At 34.8% G+C, this 24,843-nt stretch overlaps 1 protein-coding gene across 2 annotated transcripts in view; it reads right to left on the bottom strand.

Annotated features, from left to right (window-relative positions):
• Positions 1–3,301: 3,301 nt before the first annotated feature.
• The window catches only part of arrb2b (arrestin, beta 2b), a 53,040-nt gene continuing 31,498 nt past the window's right edge, over positions 3,302–24,843 (bottom strand). The window contains exons 2-15 of one of the 2 annotated variants that reach the window (XM_067401657.1): positions 20,580–20,610; positions 19,938–19,998; positions 18,522–18,566; positions 18,214–18,410; positions 17,157–17,216; positions 15,850–15,917; positions 14,125–14,260; positions 13,788–13,872; positions 10,855–10,927; positions 8,602–8,739; positions 8,369–8,452; positions 8,203–8,279; positions 5,415–5,469; positions 3,305–5,330 (exon numbers count right to left, since the gene is read on the bottom strand). In XM_067401657.1, the coding sequence (XP_067257758.1) occupies positions 5,237–5,330; positions 5,415–5,469; positions 8,203–8,279; positions 8,369–8,452; positions 8,602–8,739; positions 10,855–10,927; positions 13,788–13,872; positions 14,125–14,260; positions 15,850–15,917; positions 17,157–17,216; positions 18,214–18,410; positions 18,522–18,566; positions 19,938–19,998; positions 20,580–20,610 (1,204 nt within the window). In that variant the 3' untranslated portion in view covers positions 3,305–5,236. Of the gene's footprint in view, positions 5,331–5,414; positions 5,470–8,202; positions 8,280–8,368; positions 8,453–8,601; positions 8,740–10,854; positions 10,928–13,787; positions 13,873–14,124; positions 14,261–15,849; positions 15,918–17,156; positions 17,217–18,213; positions 18,567–19,937; positions 19,999–20,579; positions 20,611–24,843 lie in introns of both variants that reach the window. The other variant, XM_067401656.1, reaches the window with a different exon arrangement.

Here is a 24,843-nt window from a genome sequence, read left to right as displayed (position 1 = left end):
CCTATATACTGATGCCTTAAAAATTATGACAACATATAAAACCAGAAAATTACTTTTTTTACTGATTTGTTTAATCAATATGACCTTATTACCAATTTGAATTAATCCCCTATAGTGTTTTTGTAGTTCATTAAATTTTCTTTTATGTTTTTCTTTTTTTGTTGTGACATTATGTATTACAATTTGTTATTTCTCAGTTTGTGAAGATATTTAAATTACGTTGGCCTGTTGTTATTGTTCATATGCAAAAAAAAAAAAAAAAAAGGAAAAAAAAGATAGAACATCACAAAACATACTAATGTAATCTGCCTTTACTCGCTGAGTTACAAATGGCAGACCATAAAGTTATCAACAAAATGCTGTACAAAATAAACAGCAGGTACTTTCGATTATTATTTTTTTAAATTGCATTTTACAGTTTAATTAAAATGGCATTGCTTATACAGTATATTGCAATTCATGTCATTTTTTTATTTTTTAAAATCTTCATTCATAATCAGCCTCAAGTATGGACACATTTGACTGAATTTATGAGTTATTGAATAGAGTATATTAAATTCAGAGACAAATAAAAACATCAAATCTATCTTAAACTTTAAAATAATTGAAACTGATGGGCTGGATTGGAACTTTTTCAATTTACAATTCACATTTTTGGTCACTAAACAATTTTTTATTTATTTTTTTAATGATTTTACTATTATTTTAAAATGTGTAAAATATTAAGAATATCGAATGAGTAGATGTATCTCAACATTTAATTGGTAGTGTAACTTTATTCGCTATACATTTGAATATAGCCTAATTTGAGAATTAGGCTATATTAAAATTTATAGTTTTATACTTACACAGTCTGAATTAAAATTTATAGTTTTTATTTATAATTTTAACTCAGTGTTGTGGCAGTGAGGCCATCTCCATTAGATAATTTCAAGCACAGGCTATTTTCTGTCCATTAGTGAGTGCTTTACTGAAAAACTGCATGCATTATAGACTGGTTTGGGAATGTTCTTGCAAGATCACCTTAATGTAAAACTTAAAAGAAGGCATTATTTTCTTAAGAGCAAAATGAATAAATGCGCATGTATCAACCAATTTGTAATTTAATATATTAAACAATCTCATTTGACGATTAGGCATATGTAATTGCAGCTGGTTTGGAACTTACTTTGCTCCTATAGGTGCACATTTTGCTGTTGGATTTCTATGAAGGCATTCCAGATCTGTTAAACCACATGTTCATCACATCTCAACTACACATAAAGTGCTTAATCACTGAACACTGTGACATTTTTCAAACAAGATTCATAATATTTACTAAATCATAAAGAATATGATTAACACTGCATCAAACAGACGGGTGACGTCTGTGAAAAGAAAGGTAAAAATCTAGGCTTAACTATTAATGAGTAGAAATAGACACTATAGTGTGCAAGTCTGCATGAAATGTTAAATATCTTGCAGCACATTATGCAAATCACTTTCTGGATTGTAGACAGTGCCAAACTGAATGAATCGATCAACTGTTGATCTGGAGAGGATACTACTCTCAAAAAAAAAAAAAAAAAAAAAAAAATCTAAATCAACAACATCCTCTGTGTGACCTGATTTTACAAGACTTACTGGACAGACTAACAGTGACGTGTACAATATTAATAGACAATTTTGCTATAAGTTCTGGTTAATTTTCAAGCTGTCATTAAAATAATTTTTTTATAAATTTTTGTGATTCTAATGGAGTTATTGTGATTCTTTTTTACTTCAAGGTCCCTTATTGTCCACAGCAATATATCCCATGACTTAAAGATAGTTCACCCAAAAATGAAAATTCTGTCATCATTTACTCACCCTCAAGTTGTTCCAAACCTGTATACATTTCTTTCTTCTGTTGAACACAAAGGAAGATATTTTGAAGAAAGTTTGTAACCAGGCTGCTTTGGGGCACCATTGACTTCCATAGCAAAAAAATAAATAAAAAATACTACGGAAGTCAATGGTGCCCCAGAACTGTTCAGTTTCCCATATTCTTCAAAATATCTTCATTTATGTTCAGCAGAAGAAAGAAATGTATACAGGGTGTATAATATATAAATGTATAACTTGAGGGTGAGTAAATGATGACAGAATTTTCATTTTTGGGTGAACTATCCCTTTAAACCATGTGTTTGTGATTTACTGTATAAGAATTAAAGGGATAGTTCACCCAAAAATGAAAATTCGTGACGACACATTGATGTCCTAAGATATGAAACGATCGATTTGTGTGAGAAACTGAACAGTATTTATATCATATTTTACCTCTAATACACCACTATGTCCAACTGCGTTCAGCATTCGCTTAGTAAGGTCTGATCGCGCTCTGACAACTGCAGTGATGTCTCGCGCACATACTTCAATGAGAGCGAGACATCACTGCAGTTGTCAGAGCGCGATCAGACCTTACTAAGCGAATGCTGAATGCAGTTGGACATAGTGGTGTATTAGAGGTAAAATATGATATAAATACTGTTCGGTTTCGTGTCTTAGGACATCAATGTGTCTTCACAAGCCACAGGGTTTAATTTGGACTTGTCTATGCAAGTTTTATTTACTCTTATAGTAGAAGTTCCCATCCACTAGCATTATTTGACTGATAGACGGCAACGGTTGGAGTTAAAAATCATAATTTGTGTTCTACTAAAGACTATAGAATAACACAAGACGTGTCACTTGTATTGTTTTGAACGGGAGAAAGTGTAACACGCAATATGGCGGAATAAATCCCGCCTTCTAAATAAGAGCCAATCGCCGACCGGTAAAGTCATCGCTTCACTTCAGCGGCCGTTAGAATCACCGGTTTCTATAGAAACAGTCAGACGCGCGCCTCCGAAGAGACGCGCATTTAGGTCTGTGCATGCGCATTAGCTTGATCTAGCCTGAAACATACAGTTTTTTTGTCATGATTCGAGTGTTTAGAAACTAAATTTATGAGCCGGTTGTTGTTAAATTTCATTGGTGATTTCAAATATGAAATTGAATCGTAAGGTTGACGAACAGTTTTGGAGAATTTGATGTTTCCCCATTCAAAGAGATTGCATGATGCCCAGGATGCCCAAGAGGCGTTTCCAAGATGGCCGCCGAGTGAAATCACTTGTCTTAAAGGGACTTTGGTTCTACTGAAGAAACAAAGTCACCTACATCTTGGATGCGCTGGGGGTAAGCAGATAAACATCAAATTTTCATTTTTGGGTGAACTATCCCTTTAAGGATAGATTTTACTCACTTTTCTACCTAATAAAATATTTTAAAGCTTGGCATAACTCCAAAAAATGTTTATTCAAATGACCATAGAGTTATACAATTTTATCATGACTTTTCTAAGTCTAGAAATCACACTCATTAACAGTTGAAAGGGTGAATAAAATAAGACTTTTTAAATTAAATCATTTTTAATCATTATAAGTTTTAGCTTATTTTAATGCATTCTTTATGTTTGTCTTAAATCATTTTTAGTCATCTTAAGACCCCCTAGTGGGCCCCAGACCCCTGGCTGAGAAACACTGAATTAATAGCTTAAGAAATACAACATGACAATAAAATATAGATCTAGTTAGGACGTTGTTGTGTTATGGAGTACTGAAATGTGTTGAATAATGGGTAGCGCTACAGTTACTGCCACAGCTTGGTTTCTGGATTCTGCGTTGATGACTCACTCTTAAAAAGTAATAAATGTAATACATTTCCATTTAAAAAACCCATAAAAATAATGATGTTTTCATATTCTGCAGAAAAAGACAAAACAAGACAGACAAGACTTCTTCTTCAACTGAAGGGCACAAAGGGTACATCTAAAGCAAGTATGCACATTGGCATGGCTGTATGGGTGCTTTAAACAAAGCAATCCTTTATTTTAGAGATAGCTTTTTGTCCTTCAACGGGAGCTCCACTTTGTTCATTGCAAAATGTTACTTCCTTGTACACATTGTAACATAAGTAAATTTGCCATTGTTCAGTAGTAAACTATGTAGAATGTCATAGGAAAGGGCTGATCCTGGGAGAACAAGATAAAAAGTCAAATTTCCTGGAAATCATGCTATAAATGCGATTTTAAAATAACCATCATCAAAATATTTCTGGCAGTCAAATGGTTACATCAACAGTTTCTGTCAACTAAAACAAAGAATAAGCATGTGATTTTCAACCGAACTGAGCTTAACTTACAAGCAACATTATAAATCATCACATTTTGGCAAATAAAGTTTGGCAGGCACAAATAATGAGGAATTACATTGTGTGTGTGTGGCACATACAGAGCCTGTCCCTGCCCTCTCGTTGTATCTAAAAGCTAATTTCGCACTGAAGACTTGTAGCAGTGTATATATTCTACAACTCAACATGTGGAATAGGTGCTAAAATTTACAATAAGAAACCAGACACTTGCGTCCCAATGCACTTCGCCAACTACTCTGTTTCACTAAAAATGCCACGTCCTTAATTATTCGAGTATTGCGTGCACTAGAAGTGCACAAAAAAGTGTTACTACGTAGTCTTGTATGATATGTATACATTTTACATAACTATAACATAAAAGCTGCTGAGCAAGAATGGATGGATTTGATTATGGGTCTAGGAAAGTGGAATAAAATTAACACCAAACTCAAGTTCCCTATGGTGTTTGTGAACAGTGTATGTACTGTACAATGAAATAACATAGAACATATACCATAATTACATAGCTATTAATGCCCACTTGATATATAAGTGGGAATATGATGACAAAAAATAAAGGAAAAGGTAAAGAAAGAAAGGAATAAAGAATCACCCCTGAATCAATGGACCCTTTGCCCACCAATAATACATTGATGTTTATATGACCCATCTAACATCATTTTCCTCCCTTTCCTTCTCCCTCAATCTTTCTAACAAATAAGGACCCTAGTGAAGTGGTTGATATGACCAGAGAAACAGAGGCCAATTAAAAGACCACCTCACAGATGCTAAAATGGTGTGAAAAAAAGAGCAAAAAGACAAAGAAAGAAAGAGAGAAAGAAAGAAAGAAGGCTCAAAGAAAGAAAGTAAAAGAAAGAAAGAAGGCTCAGAAAATATCAGTAAGTGCTCCACTCTATCAGATGGGCCCAGTGGAGCAGAGGTATGAGAGTACTGGCAGGTTGACACCCCACCCCTGTCGCCCTTCCTTACAACCTCCGCACGGTGTCTCGTGTGTGTGTGTGTGTGTGTGTGTGTGGAGGAGGGGCTGTTAGCAGAAGTGGTCATCCTCTTCATCTTTCATTCCCTTCAGCCTGAGCCTTGCAAAGTCCTCAAACACAAAGTCATCATCCTGTGAGAAATTACTGAAGACAAAAAGAAACAAGAGTTACGTTATGTAAACACGCATTAGCAAGAATACTGTGAAAGAGACAATACAGCTAACTCACTTTGTTTCAAACTCTATGAGGTTGGCGTCCACAGGGACATCTGTCTCTGGCACAGCTGTGGAGGACACGGATTAGAAAAAAATAGGAAAACTGTGTAAATGAAAAAGCATGTAAAACATAATTTCCAAATCACCAAGGTGATATGACGTTATATTTGACATCTCTGATATGACTCAAAAGTGAACCATGCTAAAAAGTATCATGTTGACAGCTAGTTTGTGGACACACGTTTTTATATACACATTTCATATATAAATGTTCCATAAAATGATTACATGTTTAATCAAAACAACTTTGCATTATTATAACATAATACGAAAAATAAAACCTATTATTACTATTACTATTATGTTGTTGTTTTATTGGTGTAGTCTAATGATTATTTATTTATCGTGTCAAAAAGCAGGAAAAAAGCAACATTTTTTATCAATAATATGAACATAAAATATATATATATATATATATATATATATATTTTTATATATATTTATATAACTCTATATTATATATATATATATATATGTATTTTTTTTTTTTATTATTATTCATGTATATTCTTATATATACACTGTGTTCCAAATGATTATGCAATTGATGTATCAGTGGGATTTCAGTACAATAAAGATTCAGATTTTAGTTTTTCAAAGAAAGTGTTCTTAGGTAAATGGAAACATTATTGAGCAAGCAAACATTATTGTTTCACATTATTAAGCAAGTCACAGTTTTCATGCAATATGGGGAGGAAGAAAGATCTTTCTGAAGATGAAAGGCATGACATGGTGCAATGTTACGCAAAAGGCATGAAAACAACTTTTTTTTTTTCCTGAACACTGAATGGAGATTATAAAACTATCAGAGTTGTGAGTGATTTACAGCACAAGAGAACATGGTCAGATAATTAAGGAAAGTTTCTGTCATACAAGTTCACTTCCCAATATTCCAGCCCAAATAATCACTCACTAGCTACTTGTTGACATTGCAGTCCTGTTGGAACATGGTGGCCACTCACCAACCATCCAAAAATCCATCTTTCTAGACCGTCCATTGTAGTACGGCATTCATCAGTGAATAAAACTATTTAAAAATGAGTCTTCATGCATTTCTAAACCCAATGTAAACGTTTCTCTTCGCTAGTTTATTTAGAGGTGGCTGAAATGCAACTTTACGCACAACTGCCAGGCTGCATGGAGAGGTTCTTCAGACTCCAGAGACACCAGCAGCTTCAAATAGCCATTTGCTGATCAACAGTGACTTTTTTATAGCTGTCCTTTTAAAACATTTTTTTTTTTTTTTTTGAAAGAAATGTTCCTTAAAGGTGCTGTAGAACATCTTTTCAAAAGATGTAATACAAGTCTAAGGTGTCCCCTGAATGTGTCTGTGAAGTTTCAGCTCAAAATACCCCATAGATTTTATTTTATTCATTTTTTAAATGCCTATTTTGGGGCACCCATTAAATATGCACCGATTCACCTTTAAATTCTCGTGCTCCCCACCCCCGGAGCTCGCGACTGCCTTAAACAGCATAAACAAAGTTCAAACAGCTAATGTAACCCTCAAAATGGATCTTTACAAAGTGTCCGTCATGCAGCATGTGTAATCGCATAAGTATGGTATTTATTTGGATGTTTACATTTGATTCTGAATGAGTTTGAGGCTATGCTGCGTGGCTAAAGCTAACATCACACACTGTTGGAGAGATTTATAAGTTTATAAGTTTATAAGTTGTTTATGAATTATACAGACTGCAAGTGTTTAATAATGAAAATAGCGCCGGCTCTTGTCTCTGTGAATACAGTAAGAAACGATGGTAACTTTAACCACATTTAACAGTACATTAGCTACATGCTAACGAAACATTTAGAAAGACAATTAACAAATATCACTAAAAATATCATGATATAATGGATCATGTCAGTTATTATCGCTCCATCTGCCATTTTTCGCTGTTGTCCTTGCTTGCTTACCTAGTCTGATGATTCAGCTGTGCACATCCAGACGTTAATACTGGCTGCCCTTGTGTAATGCCTTGAACATGGGCTGGCATATGCAAATATTGGGGGCGTACATATTAATGATCCCGACTGTTACGTAACAGTCAGTGTTATGTTGAGATTCGCCTGTTTTTCTGAGGTCTTTTAAACAAATGAGATTTATATAAGAAGGAGGAAACTATGGAGTTTGAGACTCACTGTATGTCATTTCCTTGTACTGAACTCTTGTTATTCAACTATACCGAGGTAAATTCAATTTTTAATTCTAGGGCACCTTTAATAAGCCTTTATTTGACTGAGTTTTCTTGTGCTGTAAATCACTCACAAATCTTATGATAGTTCAATTATCTCCATTCAGTTTTCACACAATGTTAGTTGTTTTCATACCTTTTGCGTAACATTGCACCATGTCATGCTTTTCATCTTCAGAAAGATCTTTCTTCCTCCCCATATTGCATGAGAACTGTGACTTGCTTAATAATGTGAAACAACTTCTTTAAGTAGGGTTTCCATTTATCTAAGAAGACCTGGCAAACTATTTAACAAACCTGTCTGAAATTGATACCAGTTATCTAAAAAGATTTGAGAAAAAAAAGCAACCACTTTCTTTGAAAAACTAAAATCTGAGTGTTTATTGTACTGGAATCCTATTGATGTGTCACTTGCATAATAATTTGGAACACAATGCATATACATATATACACATACATACATACATACATAAGCACATATATACATGAGTATATATAGCCTACTCATGTATATATGTTGACAAAATGACAAACTTGAGATGTTACCTGACTGCGGTCTAGAGTTGGGCTGTTCGGAGGGCTTAGGGTGCATCAAGACAAAAGGCAGCTCCACTGACACATCACTAACAACAGACAACGTATGGAAAAAGTGTTACGGCATTCTGCACAAATATAAAGTCTGAAGTAATTCTGTGTCAAAGGACATACTCACCCTCCACGAGACACCACAAGCTTGACTTTAACTCTGTAGGACACCAAGATTCCCAGGACCTCCTTATTGGACACATCCTTCACTCTGTAGGCACAGGGAAACACATACTGAACTATTTCTCTACTAGAGGGTTTATGGACACATGGGTTGCATTAACTTTACAAGCACCTAAAAGCTCCAGCACGTAAAAACAAGCATGTGATGTGACGCACTGACAGCTGAAGGCCACTTACATGGTACTGGAGGCCAAGTTGGTGTCTTCATGTTTTAGCTGTCCATCCAGAGCCAGACCCCTCTTCTCTCTGTTATTGCTCAGTGTGGGGGTGAGTGTGTACACCTTACAGAACGTGGAGCTGGGTGACACCTGGTCACTGCATGTGGCAAAAAAAAAAAAAAAAAAAAAAAAAGAGAGAGTGAGTCTTCTGCTTCATGCATATCAAAAAAACAAGCTTTGACTATATTGTTTAACTTTATGATTAATCTTCAGTACTAGAAATTGGTTATGGTGTGTAAATTAATATGGTGACAATTGTGGCAAAATGCATTTTACAATAATTTGAGGGTGTTGTTATAGTGAAAACTATTACATTTTGTCAACTGAAATAAAGCTGAAATAAAATAAAATTAAAATTGGATAAAAAAAAAAGAAAAATAAAATAAAATAAGTGCTATCAACATTTAAGGACACCTAATTCAGGGATCCCTGTCAATTCATAATCTCAAACAGCACATTGCACGTGTTCATTCATTAAGCAGAACTTTGTTTGAGAAAGAAAAAGTATTTCGACAGACTGTAAAATGTGATTTATGGGGACATAAACAATGCAAAGATCAGGAGAACATATGTAGAGGAAAGAAAAGACAACAGAAAAAGAGAGTGGAAAGAGGAAGAGACATACACAAGGATCTTTAGTATGCTACCCATACATTATTTGTTTTTCAGAGAGGAAGTTATAAAAGCTTAACAAAGAGAAACCACCTAGGTCATTCAAGGTGGAAGCTAACAAAACATTAACTAGGAGGTGGTCTCAACTAGATAAGTGCAAAAAAACAACAGAGCGGCTTTTTGAACAGCTCAGGACAAGACCAAAAGCCAAAAGGACAGCTACGGTCCTTGTTTTGGGGGGTGAAAGAGTAGCAACACTGTCTCATCTCATGGAGAGGGTGGAGAAAAGGGTCCAAGAGCCATCATCGGCAACTAGGGATGGGCTCAGGGTCACGGGAGCCAGAACGAATGGTAAGATATGAGACTCACCATGATGAATGTTGGCCCACAGACTTGCTGTAGGTGTCGTGGGAGTAAAGAACCACATCTGTAACCTGTCGCACTGAGGAAAAAAAACAGTCTTTGTCGTCCTACCAGCATTGGAAAACTAGTTACTATGAGGCGAGATTGGACCATCACGGGGCTGTCGGCAGCGGGATAAAGGGATCAAGGCATTTGGCATCAATTAAAATGAGGGATGCTACTGTAAAAGTCTGTATGGTCACAGAATGGTCCAACTTGAAGCTACTAACAAGGGTAACTTTAAGGGTATTTGGCATGAAAAGTGCAAAGCTGTACAGATGAGAATGAACTAAAGTTTCCACAGGGTGGTTGGTTTCACAAACACTGCTTTAGCAACAACAGAGCTTGATTAAATGGGCGAGAATATGTTCTGCACAGTAAATATTTAAGGGTTAGTTCACCCAAAAATGAAAATTCTGTCATTAATTACTCACCCTCATGTCGTTCCACACCCGTAAGACCTTCGTTCATCTTCGGAACTCAAATTAAGATATTTTTGATGAAATCCGAGAGGTATATGACTCGTCCATAGACAGCAATTTAACCACCACTTTCAAGGTCCAGAAAGGTACTAAAGACATTGTTAAAAAACTCAATGTGACTGCAGTGGTTCAACTTTAACATTATGAAGTGACAAGAATACTTTGTGCACAAAAACAAAAGAAAAATAATGACTTTATTCAACAATATCTTCTATTCTGTGTCATTCTCGTATGCTGTTAACGTTCAGCGCTTCCAGGTTCTACGTCTGAATGCCGGCTCATGCTATTCATGTGAGCAGTCATATACCTCTCGGACGAGTCATATACCTCTCGGATTTCATCAAAAATATCTTAATTTGTGTTCCGAAGATGAACGAAGGTCTTACGGGTGTGGAACTACATGAGGGTCAGTAATTAATGACAGAATTTAAATTTTTGGGTGAACTAACCCTTTAGATGCTTTAAAACTATTAACCACACATTTGTCAGATGTGCATTAAACACACTCCTGCTACACAGCAATGAAGGCGCTGAGGAAAACGGGCTGCGCATGAACAGAGATGGCAGGTGAAATTAGAAGTAAAACACAGAATGGAAGAGAGGAAATGATAACAGAAGAGATCTTATGAAAAGAGGATGGAGGACTCAATTTGAGGGAGTTGAAGAGATGGACAGAGAACAGAGAGATGGAGAAAGTGGGATGGAGGGCTACTCACTCGGCTTCAACCTGAGCCACAGGACATTTGTACTGTGCGGTGCTGAACAAACAGATATCGGCATACTGTCGCACTGTGGGGAGAGAGCAGGGATACACGGCAGGGTTACCAGGGTCGGGAGGGAGCATAGACGAAACAAACACACAACAAAGTCACAGACAGGACAGCTGACATTCACACTAAACCACAGAATGAACATCAGCACAAGAAGACCTGAAGGATGAACTTGAGAAAAGATCTGAACTGCACAAGGATAGAAACACGTTACAATCACATACTCATGTACCTTTAAAGTCAACATGAACTTAAAATAATATACACTATCATTCAAAAGTTTAGGGTTAAGACTTTTTTTTTTTTCAAAGTAATTAATGCTTTTATTCAGCAAGTGTACATTAAACTGACATTTATAACATTACAAAAGATTTCTAAATTTTGTCGTCCTACCAGCATTGAAAAACGAGTTACTATGAGGCGAGATTGGACCATCATGGGGCTGTCAGCAGCAGGATAAAGGGATCAAGGCATTTGGCATCAATTAAAATGAGGGATTCTATTGTAAAAGTCTGTATGGTCACAGAATGGTCCAACCTGAAGCTACTAACAAGGGTAACTTTAGGGTATTTGGCATGAAAACTCATGTACCTTTAAAGTCAACATGAAGTTAAAATAATATACACTATCGTTCAGACTTTTTTTTTTTTTTTTTCAAAGAAATTAATGCTTTTATTCAACAAGTATACATTAAACTGACATTCATAACTAGGGCTGTCAAACGATTAATCGCATACAAAATAAAAGTTTGAGTTTGCCTAATATATATGTGGGTGTACTGTGTGTAATTATGTATATATAAATACAAACACATTGATGTATATATTTGAGAAATATTTACAAGTATATGTATTTATTTATATTTTTATATCATTTATATTATATACAAATAAAATATATTTAAAATATATTAGGAAAATTCAAAGTTTTATTTTGTATGCGATTAATCGCGATTAATCATTTGGCAGCCCTGGTTATAACATTACAAAAAATTTCTAAATCAAACAAATTCCATCACAGTTTCCACAAAAATATTAAGTAGCACAACTGTTTTCAACACTGATAATGTCACCAAATAAGCATATTAAAATGATTTCTGAAGGGTCATATGACACTGTAAATAAATTTTATAATATATTATATACATATGTATATATATATATATATATATATATATATATATATATATATATATATATATATATACATATGTATATATATATATACATATGTATATATATGTATATATATATATATATATATATATATACACAGTACAGTCCAAAAGTTTGGAACCACTAAGATTTTTAATGTTTTTAAAAGAAGTTTCGTCTGCTCACCAAGGCTACATTTATTTAATTAAAAATACAGTAAAAACAGTAATATTGTGAAATATTATTACAATTATATATATTTGACAAAGTAATTTATTCCTGTGATGCAAAGCTGAATTTTCAGCATCATTACTCCAGTCTTCAGTGTCACATGATCCTTCAGAAATCATTCTAATATGCTGATCTGCTGCTCAATAAACATTTATGATTATTTTCAATGTTGAAAACAGTTCTGAAATCTGAAATACAAAGCTTCTGTAGCATTATACACTACCGTTCAAAAGTTTGGGGTCAGTAAGAATTTTTATTTTTTTGAAAAGAAATGAAAGAAATGAATACTTTTATTCAGCAAGGATGCATTAAATCAATCAAAAGTGGCAGTAAAGACATTTATAATGTTACAAAAGATTAGATTTCAGATAAACACTGTTCTTTTGAACTTTCTATTCATCAAATAATCCTGAAAAAAAATATTGTACACAAATATTTTGTACAATTGTACACATTAAATGTTTCTTGAACAGCAAATGAGCATATTAGAATGATTTCTGAAGGATCATGTGACACTGAAGACTGGAGTAATGATGCTGAAAATTCAGCTTTGTCATCACAGGAATAAATTACTTTGTCAAATATATTCAAATAGTACACAGTTATTTTAAATTGTAATAATATTTCACAATATTACTGTTTTTTACTGTATTTTTAATTAAATAAATGTAGCCTTGGTGAGCAGACGAAACTTCTTTTAAAAACATTAAAAATCTTAGTGGTTCCAAACTTTTGGACTGTACTGTATATATATATATATATATATATATATATATATATATATATATATATATATATATATTATACATACAGTACAGTCCAAAAGTATATATATATTAAATAATAATAAATTGTAATAGTATTTCAATATATTGCTGTATTCCTGATCAGATTATTCAGCCTTGGTGAGCATAAGAAACTTCTTTAAAAAACATCTTATTGATCCCAAACGTTTGAACTGTAGTATACCTGATATTTTTTTAAATATCCAGTAAATATATTTAGTAAATATAATATATATATTAGACATCTGGTTTGATTCAGAAATGTCATTACAGAAGTAAATTAGATTGTGAGCACCATTTCATGCTAACTTTTGATACACAAACTATAACTACAGCACAGAAAAAGCAGTATTTCAGTACAAACACCTGTGAGCTACAAAGATATTTTTAAATTCTGTCACAAATGAATAATGAAACAGTGGAATCATTGTGAAGTGAACAACATTTATCAGCAGTAAACATCTGTGAGTGCATGAGATACAAACGCAGGACAAAAGCAACAGGAAAGGAAAAGGGGAAGAGGAAAGCTAAAGTATTAAAGCTAGCTGATGTTAGCAATTCTAAAAGGCAACTCTAGAACACAAAAACAAACGCAAAGGCTAAAACATTTACATACATAAAACATTTTGTGTTTTTACTTGTAGCATGTAAAGCATTGTATAATTTCCTGTAAATACATGTAATAAAAACGATTAAATGTTCATCTCACCAGAGATTTTAACTCGTTTAACTGTTTTGGTGGAGTTGTTGGTGACATGAACGTTGACACTGATAGGTTCACCATGGTAGTAGAGCTGAGAAGGAGAAAGAAATCAAATAGGTTTTACTTTTTTTGTGCATTGTTTAACATAATTTGCTTACATTGCATATTTCTTCCTATACTTTATAATACTTCTTTTGCATGATTTTTATTTACACTAAGGATATAAAGAAAACCTGGTTAAAAATGAAACTGATTGAGAGAAATTTCAATAGTAGCTGAGTAAAAAGACATCAAAACTTGACATTTTATTAAATGATAAGCAGAGGGCAGTAGATGTTCACACCTCTTTATCTAGTGAGGCCTCGAGGTGAAGGGAACGGTCAGACATAAGGAAGCTGCGTGTGGTCTCCACCATTGGCTGCGGCCCAGGCTTCTCTGGAGCGTACTGTACCTTACGAATGACCAACCGCACAGAGTTCCTGTTAAGAAGAGGCCAGTTAGACATAACTTCTGCTGTACTGTCATTGCAAAGAACATTTCTCCCTCTGAGTAAAGATGTACATTACTGTTCAAAAGTTTGGGGTTTGTAAAATGTTTCGATGTTTTAGAAAGAAGTCTATCATTTATTTGATGTAATTTATTCCTGTGACGGCAAAACTGAATTTCCAGCATCATTACTCCAGTCTTCAGTGTCACATGATCCTTCAGAAATCATTCTAATATGCTGATTTGCTGCTCAAGAAACATTTCTTATTATCAAAAATGTTGTGCCGCTTAAATTTTTTTTTTGTGGAAACTGTGATAATTTTTTTTTCAATATTCTTTGATGAATAAAAGTTCAAAAGAACTGCATCTATTTGAAATGGAATTGTTTTACAATAATATAAAAGTCTTTATCATCACTTTTGATCAATTTAATGCATCCTTGATGAGTAAAACTATTAATTTCTCTGGAAAAAAAAAAAAAAATTGTACTGACCCCAAACCTTGAATGGTAGTGTATATATCCTAACAAACATCAATGCACTGGTAAATAATTTGTTGTACCTGTTAAGTCAACTGGCCACTCAATGTATATAAACACTTAAAGGTGCCAAAGAACATGTTTTCAGAAGATATAATATAAGTCTTAGGTGTCCCCTGAATGTGTCTGTGAAGTTTCAAAATACCCCATAGTTTTTTATTTTTATTAATTTTTTTAACTGCCTATCATTATGCGCCGATTCAGGGTACGCGGCCCCTTTAAATCTCGTGCTCCACACCCCAAGAGCTCGCTCTTGCCTTAAACACCATAAACAAAGTTCACACAGCTAATATAACCCTCAAAATGGATCTTTACAAAGTGTTCGTCATGCAGCATGTCTAATCGCGTATGGTATTTATTTGGATGTTTACATTTGATTCTGAATGAGTTTGAGGCTATGCTGTGTGGCTAAAGCTAACATTACACACTGTTGGAGAGATTTATAAAGAATGAAGTTGTGTTTATGAATTATACAGACTGCAAGTGTTTAAAAATGAAAATAGCGATGGCTCTCTTGACTCAGTGAATACAGTAAGAAACGATGGTAACTTTAACCACATTTAACAATACATTAGCAACATGCTAACAAAACATTTAGAAATACAATTTACAAATATCACTAAAAATATCATGTTATCATGGATCATGTCAGTTATTAGTGCTCCATCTGCCATTTTTCGTTATTGTTCTTGCTTGCTTACCTAGTCTGATGATTCAGCTGTGCACATACAGACGTTAATACTGCCTGCCCTTGTGTAATGCCTTGAACATGAGCTGGCATATGCAAATATTGGTTCGTACATATTAATGATCCCGACTGTTACGTAATAGTCGGTGTTATGTTGAGATTCACCTGTTCTTCGGAGGTCTTTTAAACAAATGAGATTTACATAAGAAGGAGAAAACAATGGTGTTTGAGACTCACTGTATGTCATTTCCATGTACTGAACTCTTGTTATTCAACTATGCTGAGCTAAATTAAATTTTTGAATCTAGGGCACCTTTAAAAAAAAAAAAAGAAAATCACAAGGAGCGACACTTTACCGTTTGTGAGTCTTCTCATCCACAGTTTTGGCACAAAATGCCCTGACTTCAAAGTCAACACCACATGCCTATGAGTCAATACAGAAAAAAAAATGTAAACAATGTTACACATAAGTGTACGTTCCCATAGCTGAAGGACAGCTTGGTCAAATAGTCAGTCATTAAAGTCATCATGAAATGGAAGTTGTTACAGTCTTTTCTTTCCTATATTTGAGTGATGTATATCCAGGCTTGGGAGGGTTACTTTAAAAATGTATTCCATTACAGTTACAAATTACTTCACAAAGAAAGTATTGAGTAATGTAATCCAATTACCATAATATAAAAGAAATGTAATCTGATTACTTTTGGATTACTTCAAGGTCACATATATAAAGAAAGAAAAAGAAACAAACAAACAACAAGATAAATTGCATTTTTAAATGTAATTTTAATTATTTCTGCAATAATTTATGCAAGTTTTTAAATGTTCTGTACTTTCCAATGGGTCTCAATAAAAAAAAAATTAAAAATCTTTTTTTTTCATTTTTGACGTCAGATCATAACTAAACTGAACAAGCTCGGATCAAACATTTCTGTTTATGTTTGTTCTGCTTTAATTTTAATGTTTAGCACTTTTAAAACCTTTTTAAACTAAGCAATCATGTCTCATTTCCACAACTTGCGAATACATAGCCCTGAATATATATATATATATATATATACCAGAACCAGGAGCTACTGCATAATCAAGCAGCGCTTAAAATGGTGTTATCATGGCAAAATAATGATTTATTTAGTTTTAAATGAAACCATTGTAATCCTGATAGTATTCCCCTTTTTCAAAATGTAACTGTAATCCGATTACTACGTTTTTTGATGTAAATGTAACGAATTACAGTTACTGGATTTTTGTATTCTGATTACATAACGTTGTTACATGTATTCCGTTACTCCCAAACCCTGATTATATCTGAATGAAAAGCTTCTCGAACAAGAACATGTAGGGCGGGATTTGATTGTCCAACTGGAATTGATTAGATATATTGATAAGACATTGAATTGCTGTAGTTTGCCATTGCTGTGATGTCATATGAGTGACAGTCTGTCCTGCCGTCATGATTCAAGATAACAAGGGTACATGAACATGGTACATGAATGAAAAATAATACTGTACATGGATAAATGATTTATAATAAATACTGTACTGCAATGTTCCATTTAAAAAAATGTGAATTTTCATTTCATGGTGATTTTAAAAAGCAGATTAGTTTTTCTGGCAAGTCAACACCAAGTCGATTTTGAAAAGGTCAGCTTAGTGTCATTACCTTTCCTGTGTCCTCTGGCCCGGGCTGTAGAGTCACTGAACAGGGAAGGTTCTGAGGAATCTTTTCAGAACATAAAACTACTTTAGCAAAATAACCTGGTCACAATCAAGAAAATCATTTATGTGAAGTGAATATAAAATCTAAGGATGTGTTCACACTTGTAATTCAGTTCATTTAGTCCATTTGGTCAATGGCATTATTTTATCAACGAACACAAAAGATACCGAACCTAAAAGCATAGGGATACATTCTCAACCTGATTGGTCGGATTTTATGACGTATTGCCTATTTTGAGATGGAACTTACCGAACATCAAAACAATGCTGTATGCTAAGGTAAATGCACTTGTTGTGTGTGCGTAGCGGTGCGTAGCCTGCATATGATGGTTTTTTGACCAGCTGGGAACTCGTGAAGAGCTTATAAAGTGTGTAAAGGAGTCAAAACAGCGGCGGGAATCCCTCCGTTACACACACAAACTTGCGACTATTACGAGAAAAACCGATATGCGTGAGGATTCTGTCCTTTTCAGGGTCTCATCTTCCTGTTTTTGTTTCGTTTACAAGTCTTTGGTCTGTTTTACGTTCATATATCATTCGTACCGCATCAAAATTCGTTTGGAAGCAGACGGAGATCCATCTTTTCAGCAGTCTCGGTCCGCTTGTTTGGTGCGCACCAGTGTTTGGATGGCAATTTTCACACATGTTCAAATGAACCGGACTAACAGAGCAATTCCACCAGGGTTCGCTTTAATCAAACCAAACATGACAATTGTGAACACACCCCAACAGTGTTTCACAGGAAAATTTTAGTAAATTTGATTGGGTCTGTAAAGTTATAATTCATTAGTATTACTGTGCAGTGCAAAGGCCAAGTCACACTCCACCAACAGACGGCAACAGACAATTCGTCGGATCTTGTCGGATCTCTGCAGTGTCTGTTGGCATCTGTCGGAGCTTATTTCATTCATGTTATACACTGAATAAAACACATACGTACAACTGAAATTTACAAGCATTGAAATGAATAAGTGAAAGAAAAAATAAAAGTTAAGAGTCACCGTGAAGTTGAAGGGGTACGCGTTCTGGCCTAGCTTCTTGAGCAGTCTCTCCTGTAGCCGACTGAGCGGTTTGCGCTCCTCAGGCAGAGGGGGAAAGGCCTGGAAACTGGAGATGAAGAGATCCTTTCGGAAAGACAGGCCCAGCACGTCCAGATCTTCACGGCCATAACGGAAGGCACACGTCAGGGTCACAAAAACTGGTAAAATCAGAACAGAAGAGAGACAGATAAATAAATAATGGCTTAAAAAAAAAAAATACATAGCAAGCAACACAAGAAAATTGGAGATACAGTAAATCAATGGATTACCTTTTCTGTCTTTTAGGTATTCTGGGTCAATCAAGAGCACCCCATCTAAAGTCAGACAAAATACACAGTAAGCAAATAAGAAGTTCCAGTATATAAAAAAGACTTCAAATTAACACATTAATTTAGTACAACTTTTTTTTTTTTTTTTAATAACACAATAAAAAAAAAAAAATTATTATAATTATAGTTTATTATAATAACCACTGGCCTGTAAAAAATTAGTAACAAGTAATTTTCCTTTGCAAAACCATTTAATTATTTATTACGAGTCCATTGTCTGCACAGTATTTTAACTACTTTAACTTGTTGCCATAAAAAATAAGATACATGTGCAAAATGACGTGTAAGAACTGAGGTAGTGGCTTAAGACTAAAAATCTGTCTGCATGTGTACATAAATCAGTCATTACAAAAAATAATATAGATTCTCACAAGAACACATTCTGTGTGAGCGGCCCTAAAAAACCTCAAATGCAAAATGGACTGCAAACAACAAACTAAAACAAACAATATATAACTTTTTGTCTATTTAATGAGTCACTTGTCTTTATTTGGGTGCATACATTTATTCTCAGCATATATTTTGATATAAGTTGTGATTTATATGATGAATGAATTAGTACATTATGTAATTAATTGGATTAATTTTTTAATCTGACAGCTCTCAATTGACCACTTTCTTCAAAAACCGTAAAATTACACTTTTAAGACATAGAACATAAAACATAGATCTCTACTCAAAAGCTGTGCACGCTTTTGACAGCTATACTACTCTATAGGTACCTAAGTTTAACATGAGATTGGCAGAAACTGTGTGTGATGATAATATTTAACAGTATTACTCTATTTGCTGTCATTTTGGTCAAACAAATGCAGCCTTGGTGAGCATAAAATATTAATAAAATAAATAAAATCTCACCGACCCCAAACTTTGCAACAGCATTGTATGTCTTATTCTTTCAGCCTCCGCAGAGGTTTGGACAGAATTACAGAGAGCATTAACACTCCATTATAAGAGTTATCTTGTACAAGATTACCATTACAATATGTAATACTCCTGACAGAGCTAATCTCCCCGCACAAACGTAATGAGTGAAACGTCTATATCTCCCAGAATGAAGTCTCCTGTGACCGGCTGCCATGCAACAGGGAGTGAGAGACGTTTCCTCAACATAGGGGATATGAAGAGGAACCAAAAATCACGCAGTAACATTATAGTTACTAGAACATTATAGCAGGCAAGTAGGTAAAAAAAAAAAAAAGTGTTAAATATGTCATTACATACAGTGTATGTCCATTAACATCAACTGCCTCCACAAAGATACAACCCTTCAAGTTACCAAGACATGGAAGGAAGTCGACAGGTTCAACCAAAAACTCCCAAGATGTTTTGAGTGAGAACTCCCATCTGACTCACCTACAGGGTCCACGTGATCTAGATGATCCACAAAGTCCCTCTTCCCCAAGTATACTGTGAGCTAGAAAGAGGAAAACCAGATACATGTTTGAGAAAACAGCACAAGTTTGCAAAAACGTGCTACAACAAAGACCCTAGAGATATCGTAAAAAGCATACAGTGCCTCTGTCAAGGAACTCGCACACACAAACAATTTACCAAACTGCCTAAAGCATGCCACACTGACCCCTAGATGATCTACTCCCTTCCTGAAGACAACCCTACTAGATGGCGTGATCTCCAAACACACATCCTCCACATGTAAAACGCTTTCCATTACAGAGAGATGAGATGAGGGGATAGAGAGATAAGGTAGAAGGCAGCAGCAGAGTGGAAATAGCCCGAATACAAGCCGGGAGATTATAGAGGAAATAATGCTGTGATAACCAACACTGCGCTGATAAAGAAATAGTCAATGGAAGAAAGAAAAGTAGAAAGAAAACAAACAACCAAATATATTAAGGCAATTAAAAGTGAACACCAAGAGAGACAAATAGAGAATAAGGGAGGAGAAGCGAGGGAAAGATACAGGAAAGGAAAAGGTCCACAGAGACCAATGAAGAGCCCACTTTCCACCTTCTAACACACTCTGGGGAATCTTACCTTGCAGTTGGGGCTGGACTTCTTGAAGACTCTGTAATGAGGGAAAAGAAAGAACATCATATTAAAACCAAATGTTTTTATCAAGTTCCAGTGTCTTTTTGAAGTTTACTGTTTTTGTAGAAAGCTGTTAATTGAAGTTTCTATTTCAGAAAAACTATGGCGATGTAGATCAGTAAATCAGAAAGGCTTTGTATTCAAAAGGCCAATTTATACAATTCTGTAATGTGTGGAATTGAATAGAATATGAAATATCACTTTTAGTGTTGTTTTTTTCATCCATTAAAAAAGGTGCAGTATGTAAGAATTCTGTCCGCTAGAGGTCGCTAGAAGCCTATTCAAAACAAAGGCGTAGCTTGATGACGGCAAGTTTGAGTGTGGAATCTTGGGACATGTGGTTTTCACCTCAGCTGCCGGTGGAAAAGAATTGGGATAGGACTCAGGAAGAAATCATGTTCATGGCTGCGATTACTAACGTTACTGTAGTATGAAGCAGAGCAGGAGCGAGTGTTGTGGGAGCTGAACGAGGCCGCTGGAGCGATTACGCAACACACGCCTCACGAGCAGCGGGACTTTTATTATGACACAGTCTCCGCCGCCGCTTCCGCTTTTCCGGTCATGAGTATGAGGTACGCAGCTCTTTTTATCATATTAGATACATTTGAGAGTGTTGAAAATGTTATAATGTTAATCTATGTGTTCACTCAATGGCTGCAAAAAAACAAAAACAAAAAACAAAACGAGGAAACCGAGGGTAACGCAGGTATGACGCAATTGACAGGCGACTCCTCACACGTCCCGTGTTAAAATTGCAAATAGTTGCAAACATATTGTAGGTACTCAAGTAAACAAAATATATAACGCTGGCCTAGTGGTTTTTGGATTTTTTACTGCAAAATTCTCACATATTGCACTTTTAATGGTACAAATTCAACACCCTCCAAGTGTCAAATGCAACACTAGTTACAACAGTGCTGCTCACCAAGTATCCAAGTTTCCTGTTGGCCTTACTAACCCTAAATTTATTAGGAACAGTTTAAACTGAATTTTAAGAATAGTTGTCTTTGATAATAATTAAATAAAGATGATAATAATTGATTATAATTTTTTAAACTTTGATAATACTAAAATAAAATAATTAGGAAGTGATATTATATGCATTTTATTTTTCTCTATGTGGTGACAAATATGTGGAATATTCCTCACATTAGGGGAAAAACATACACACACTTTTATGCCCAGTAAATCATTTTACTGGTTATTAATTATTCACCTGCCATTAGCAGGTGTGGTAAAGAGTTACATTTGGTTCCCTTATCCGGGGTATTACAAAGCTTAGACATAGGAAATATGAAAACCAGTGACCACATGTGGTTAACCAATGTAATTACTCAAATATTATCTGTGGTTACAAGAGCAAACACACACAAATTCTTTTCCCTGGGAATGAGAGAGACAGAGAAGAGGGACAGAAAGGACAGATGAAAAACTGCCCGACCAAATAGGCTGCAAACAGAAAGCAGCTGGACAAAAGAAAGGGAAAAAGACTGAGGCGGAGACGGACAAAGGAAGAACATAAAACAGTAAATGGGATAAATGCAGCTGCCCAGAAAAAGAGGGAAAGTAAAAGAGAATGAACAAGAGAGTTATAGAGCTCACAAAAGAGACTGTAGGTGTCAGTGACTCATCTGAATGTGGGAAAATATGAAATAAACAAAGAAAGAAACATGAAAGAGTAGCTAAAACATAAAGGGAGGAGAGAGAGCATGAAGAAAAGGCAAATAAAAGTAATATAGTATTTTCACAAAAAAGAAAAATTCTGTCATCATTTGTCATTCCAAATGACTTTCTTCTGTGGAACACAAAATGAAACATTTTAAATAATGACTGGTTATTCTTTCCAGTGCATTTACAATGAATGAAATCTGGAGAGTCATGGCTACAAAATGCACCATAACACTGACAGAAAAAAAATATCAAATGATAGTTCAAATGTTCATATGACTGCATTCTAAGCCTTTAAAAGTCAAACAACAGCTTAAGTTGAGTAACAGATCAAACTGTTTTGTTGTTAAAAGTAATTTGGACAAGGGATGTGCACGAGTAGTTGAGTACTCGGGCGTGACAGCGACAACTGATCATGAAAACGATGATCGAAGTGACTTTATAAAAATATATATATACATTTTTTCTGATTGGTTATTGTGGCATTTTGGGTGGTTCCTGATGTCTGATTGGATAGCGTTAGGACAGCATGCAGTCCAGACTGCGAAATAAAGTGAAACTATGGATTTGTAAGTGACCGTAATGCCTGGAATCACTTTAAAGCTAAGTGGAAGTTGTGCAGCGCCAATCTGCCATATACATAACACTATGATGAGAACACTATAGAATGTTGTGAATTCTTTATGCCTCGGTTGCCCATGTTTCAGCACATTGAATGATGGTTATTGTAGTTCTAGACTAAATGTGAACATGCATTTACACATCTCACTTGCACAAAAACATTAGTATTCATCAAAATGAATAAAAACAGTGGAATGCAATCTCAGAATTTTATGCAAACTTGTAATAATTAACTGTATTAAATTACACAAATATACTTTATGTACTTAATCTCATTTTATTAACCAATGTCTTTGCTACTGACCTTTAATGATCTAATTCAACCATACTAATAAGCAAAAATTACTTTACATTTAGAAATAAGAGTACTGAACTTTCTTCTCCTGTATCCTATTCTTCTTTAATCCAGAATGGAGACACAGCTGAAAGGTTTGTTTGAGCTGCGCCCTCTACTGTACAGGAGAAAATATGCATTTCCTTCAGCCTGATGCTTATTCATTTCATTTTTGGTGTGAAAGGGCCTTAACATTTGCCAAAAATAGTTTGCCATTTTTTGTTGTTATTAAAAAAACAAACAAGCAAGCCCAGCCCAAGTGAGAAAAAGTAACGCAAATGTAATGTAATGCATTACTTTTCATAAAAATTAACTAAGTAACGCAATTAGTTACTTTTTTAAGGGAGTAACGCAATATATCTAGGCAATCTGCTATCTAGGATATCTGATTAATCTCATATAGAACACTTCACCTCATGCAGCTGCTATTCCTTTTTGAATAAATGATAACAAATTTCATTTTTGTGTGAATTAACCCTTTAACACATTACAAGTAATGCATGTTCCTAATATTTTTTTGGAAATTACAAGTAACATCTACACTAAATTACCCAAATAATTGTTTAACATATTTACTGAAAAATACAATTCTCTCTCAAAGCATGTGATCAGCTAAGGACCAAAAAGAATAAAAAAATACAACCTTTTCCTTCTTTAATAATTGTGTATTTTTTATCATTTAAATAATCATTTAAGTATAAATACGGAAAATCACATCCATGAGAGAAATACAGGAAGGACAGGGTTATAGTTATTGTATAAACAACAAAACTAGGCAAAACACATTTGGAAAGTCACATTTGTCTTGTTAATGCATCTCTGCTTAATTCAACCAAAGTGAATGTTAGCTATGTTAGAGATTTGAGACAGTAGGTTAGATATGTTCGATATTTTCCACAACCTTCACATTTTTGAAATGCAAAAGCACTGCAAACTTAACTAACCCATTACTTTCCAAGTACATAATCCAGTAATTATGTACTTTTATTAATACTGAGAAAGAATGCAGAATGAAGCGGGAAAAGGAAGAGTGAAACCTCACTCTCATCAAGAGGTGACAAAACACCCATCAAGAGCCGCCCCGTCAGCAGCGGCTGAACCTTCAGCACAGGAAGAAGGAAACAAAACACACCTCACATACCGACCGACACATTTCACTGACCTCTCAAAACAAAACACGGGTTACTTTATGCGGGTCACACAGACTGTTGCAGAGACACTTGTCAAGCAATGCTTGAGTATATAAATGCATATGTGTGTTTTTAGAGTGAAATCTGATTATGGGCGTGTCTGTGATGTCATAAGTATGGACAGCATATGAGAGGAAATAGTCTCACCCTGCGCTGAGAGGAGTGGCGTCCCAGAGCTCCATCTGTTTCGAATGACTGAGAAATAACAGCATGTGCTTTATTCCTATCTCTTCTTTTTTAGAGACATGCTCTATCGCTCTCTTTCTCTCTGAATCACCATCCCTCACTTCATTATGTCATCTATGCATCCCACTCCAAACCTCTTTAAACAGCCTTTTCTCCAAGGGGCCATCAGGGTTTGGCTGCCTAGCATCTTTCACTATTGACGGCTGTTTAA

Source organism: Chanodichthys erythropterus, chromosome 11 (assembly GCF_024489055.1).
Source record: "Chanodichthys erythropterus isolate Z2021 chromosome 11, ASM2448905v1, whole genome shotgun sequence".
In the NCBI taxonomy this organism is placed as follows: Eukaryota; Metazoa; Chordata; class Actinopteri; order Cypriniformes; family Xenocyprididae; genus Chanodichthys; species Chanodichthys erythropterus.
The sequence above is the reverse complement of the archived record's forward strand: the minus strand, read 5'-3'. Positions and strand labels throughout refer to the sequence as shown.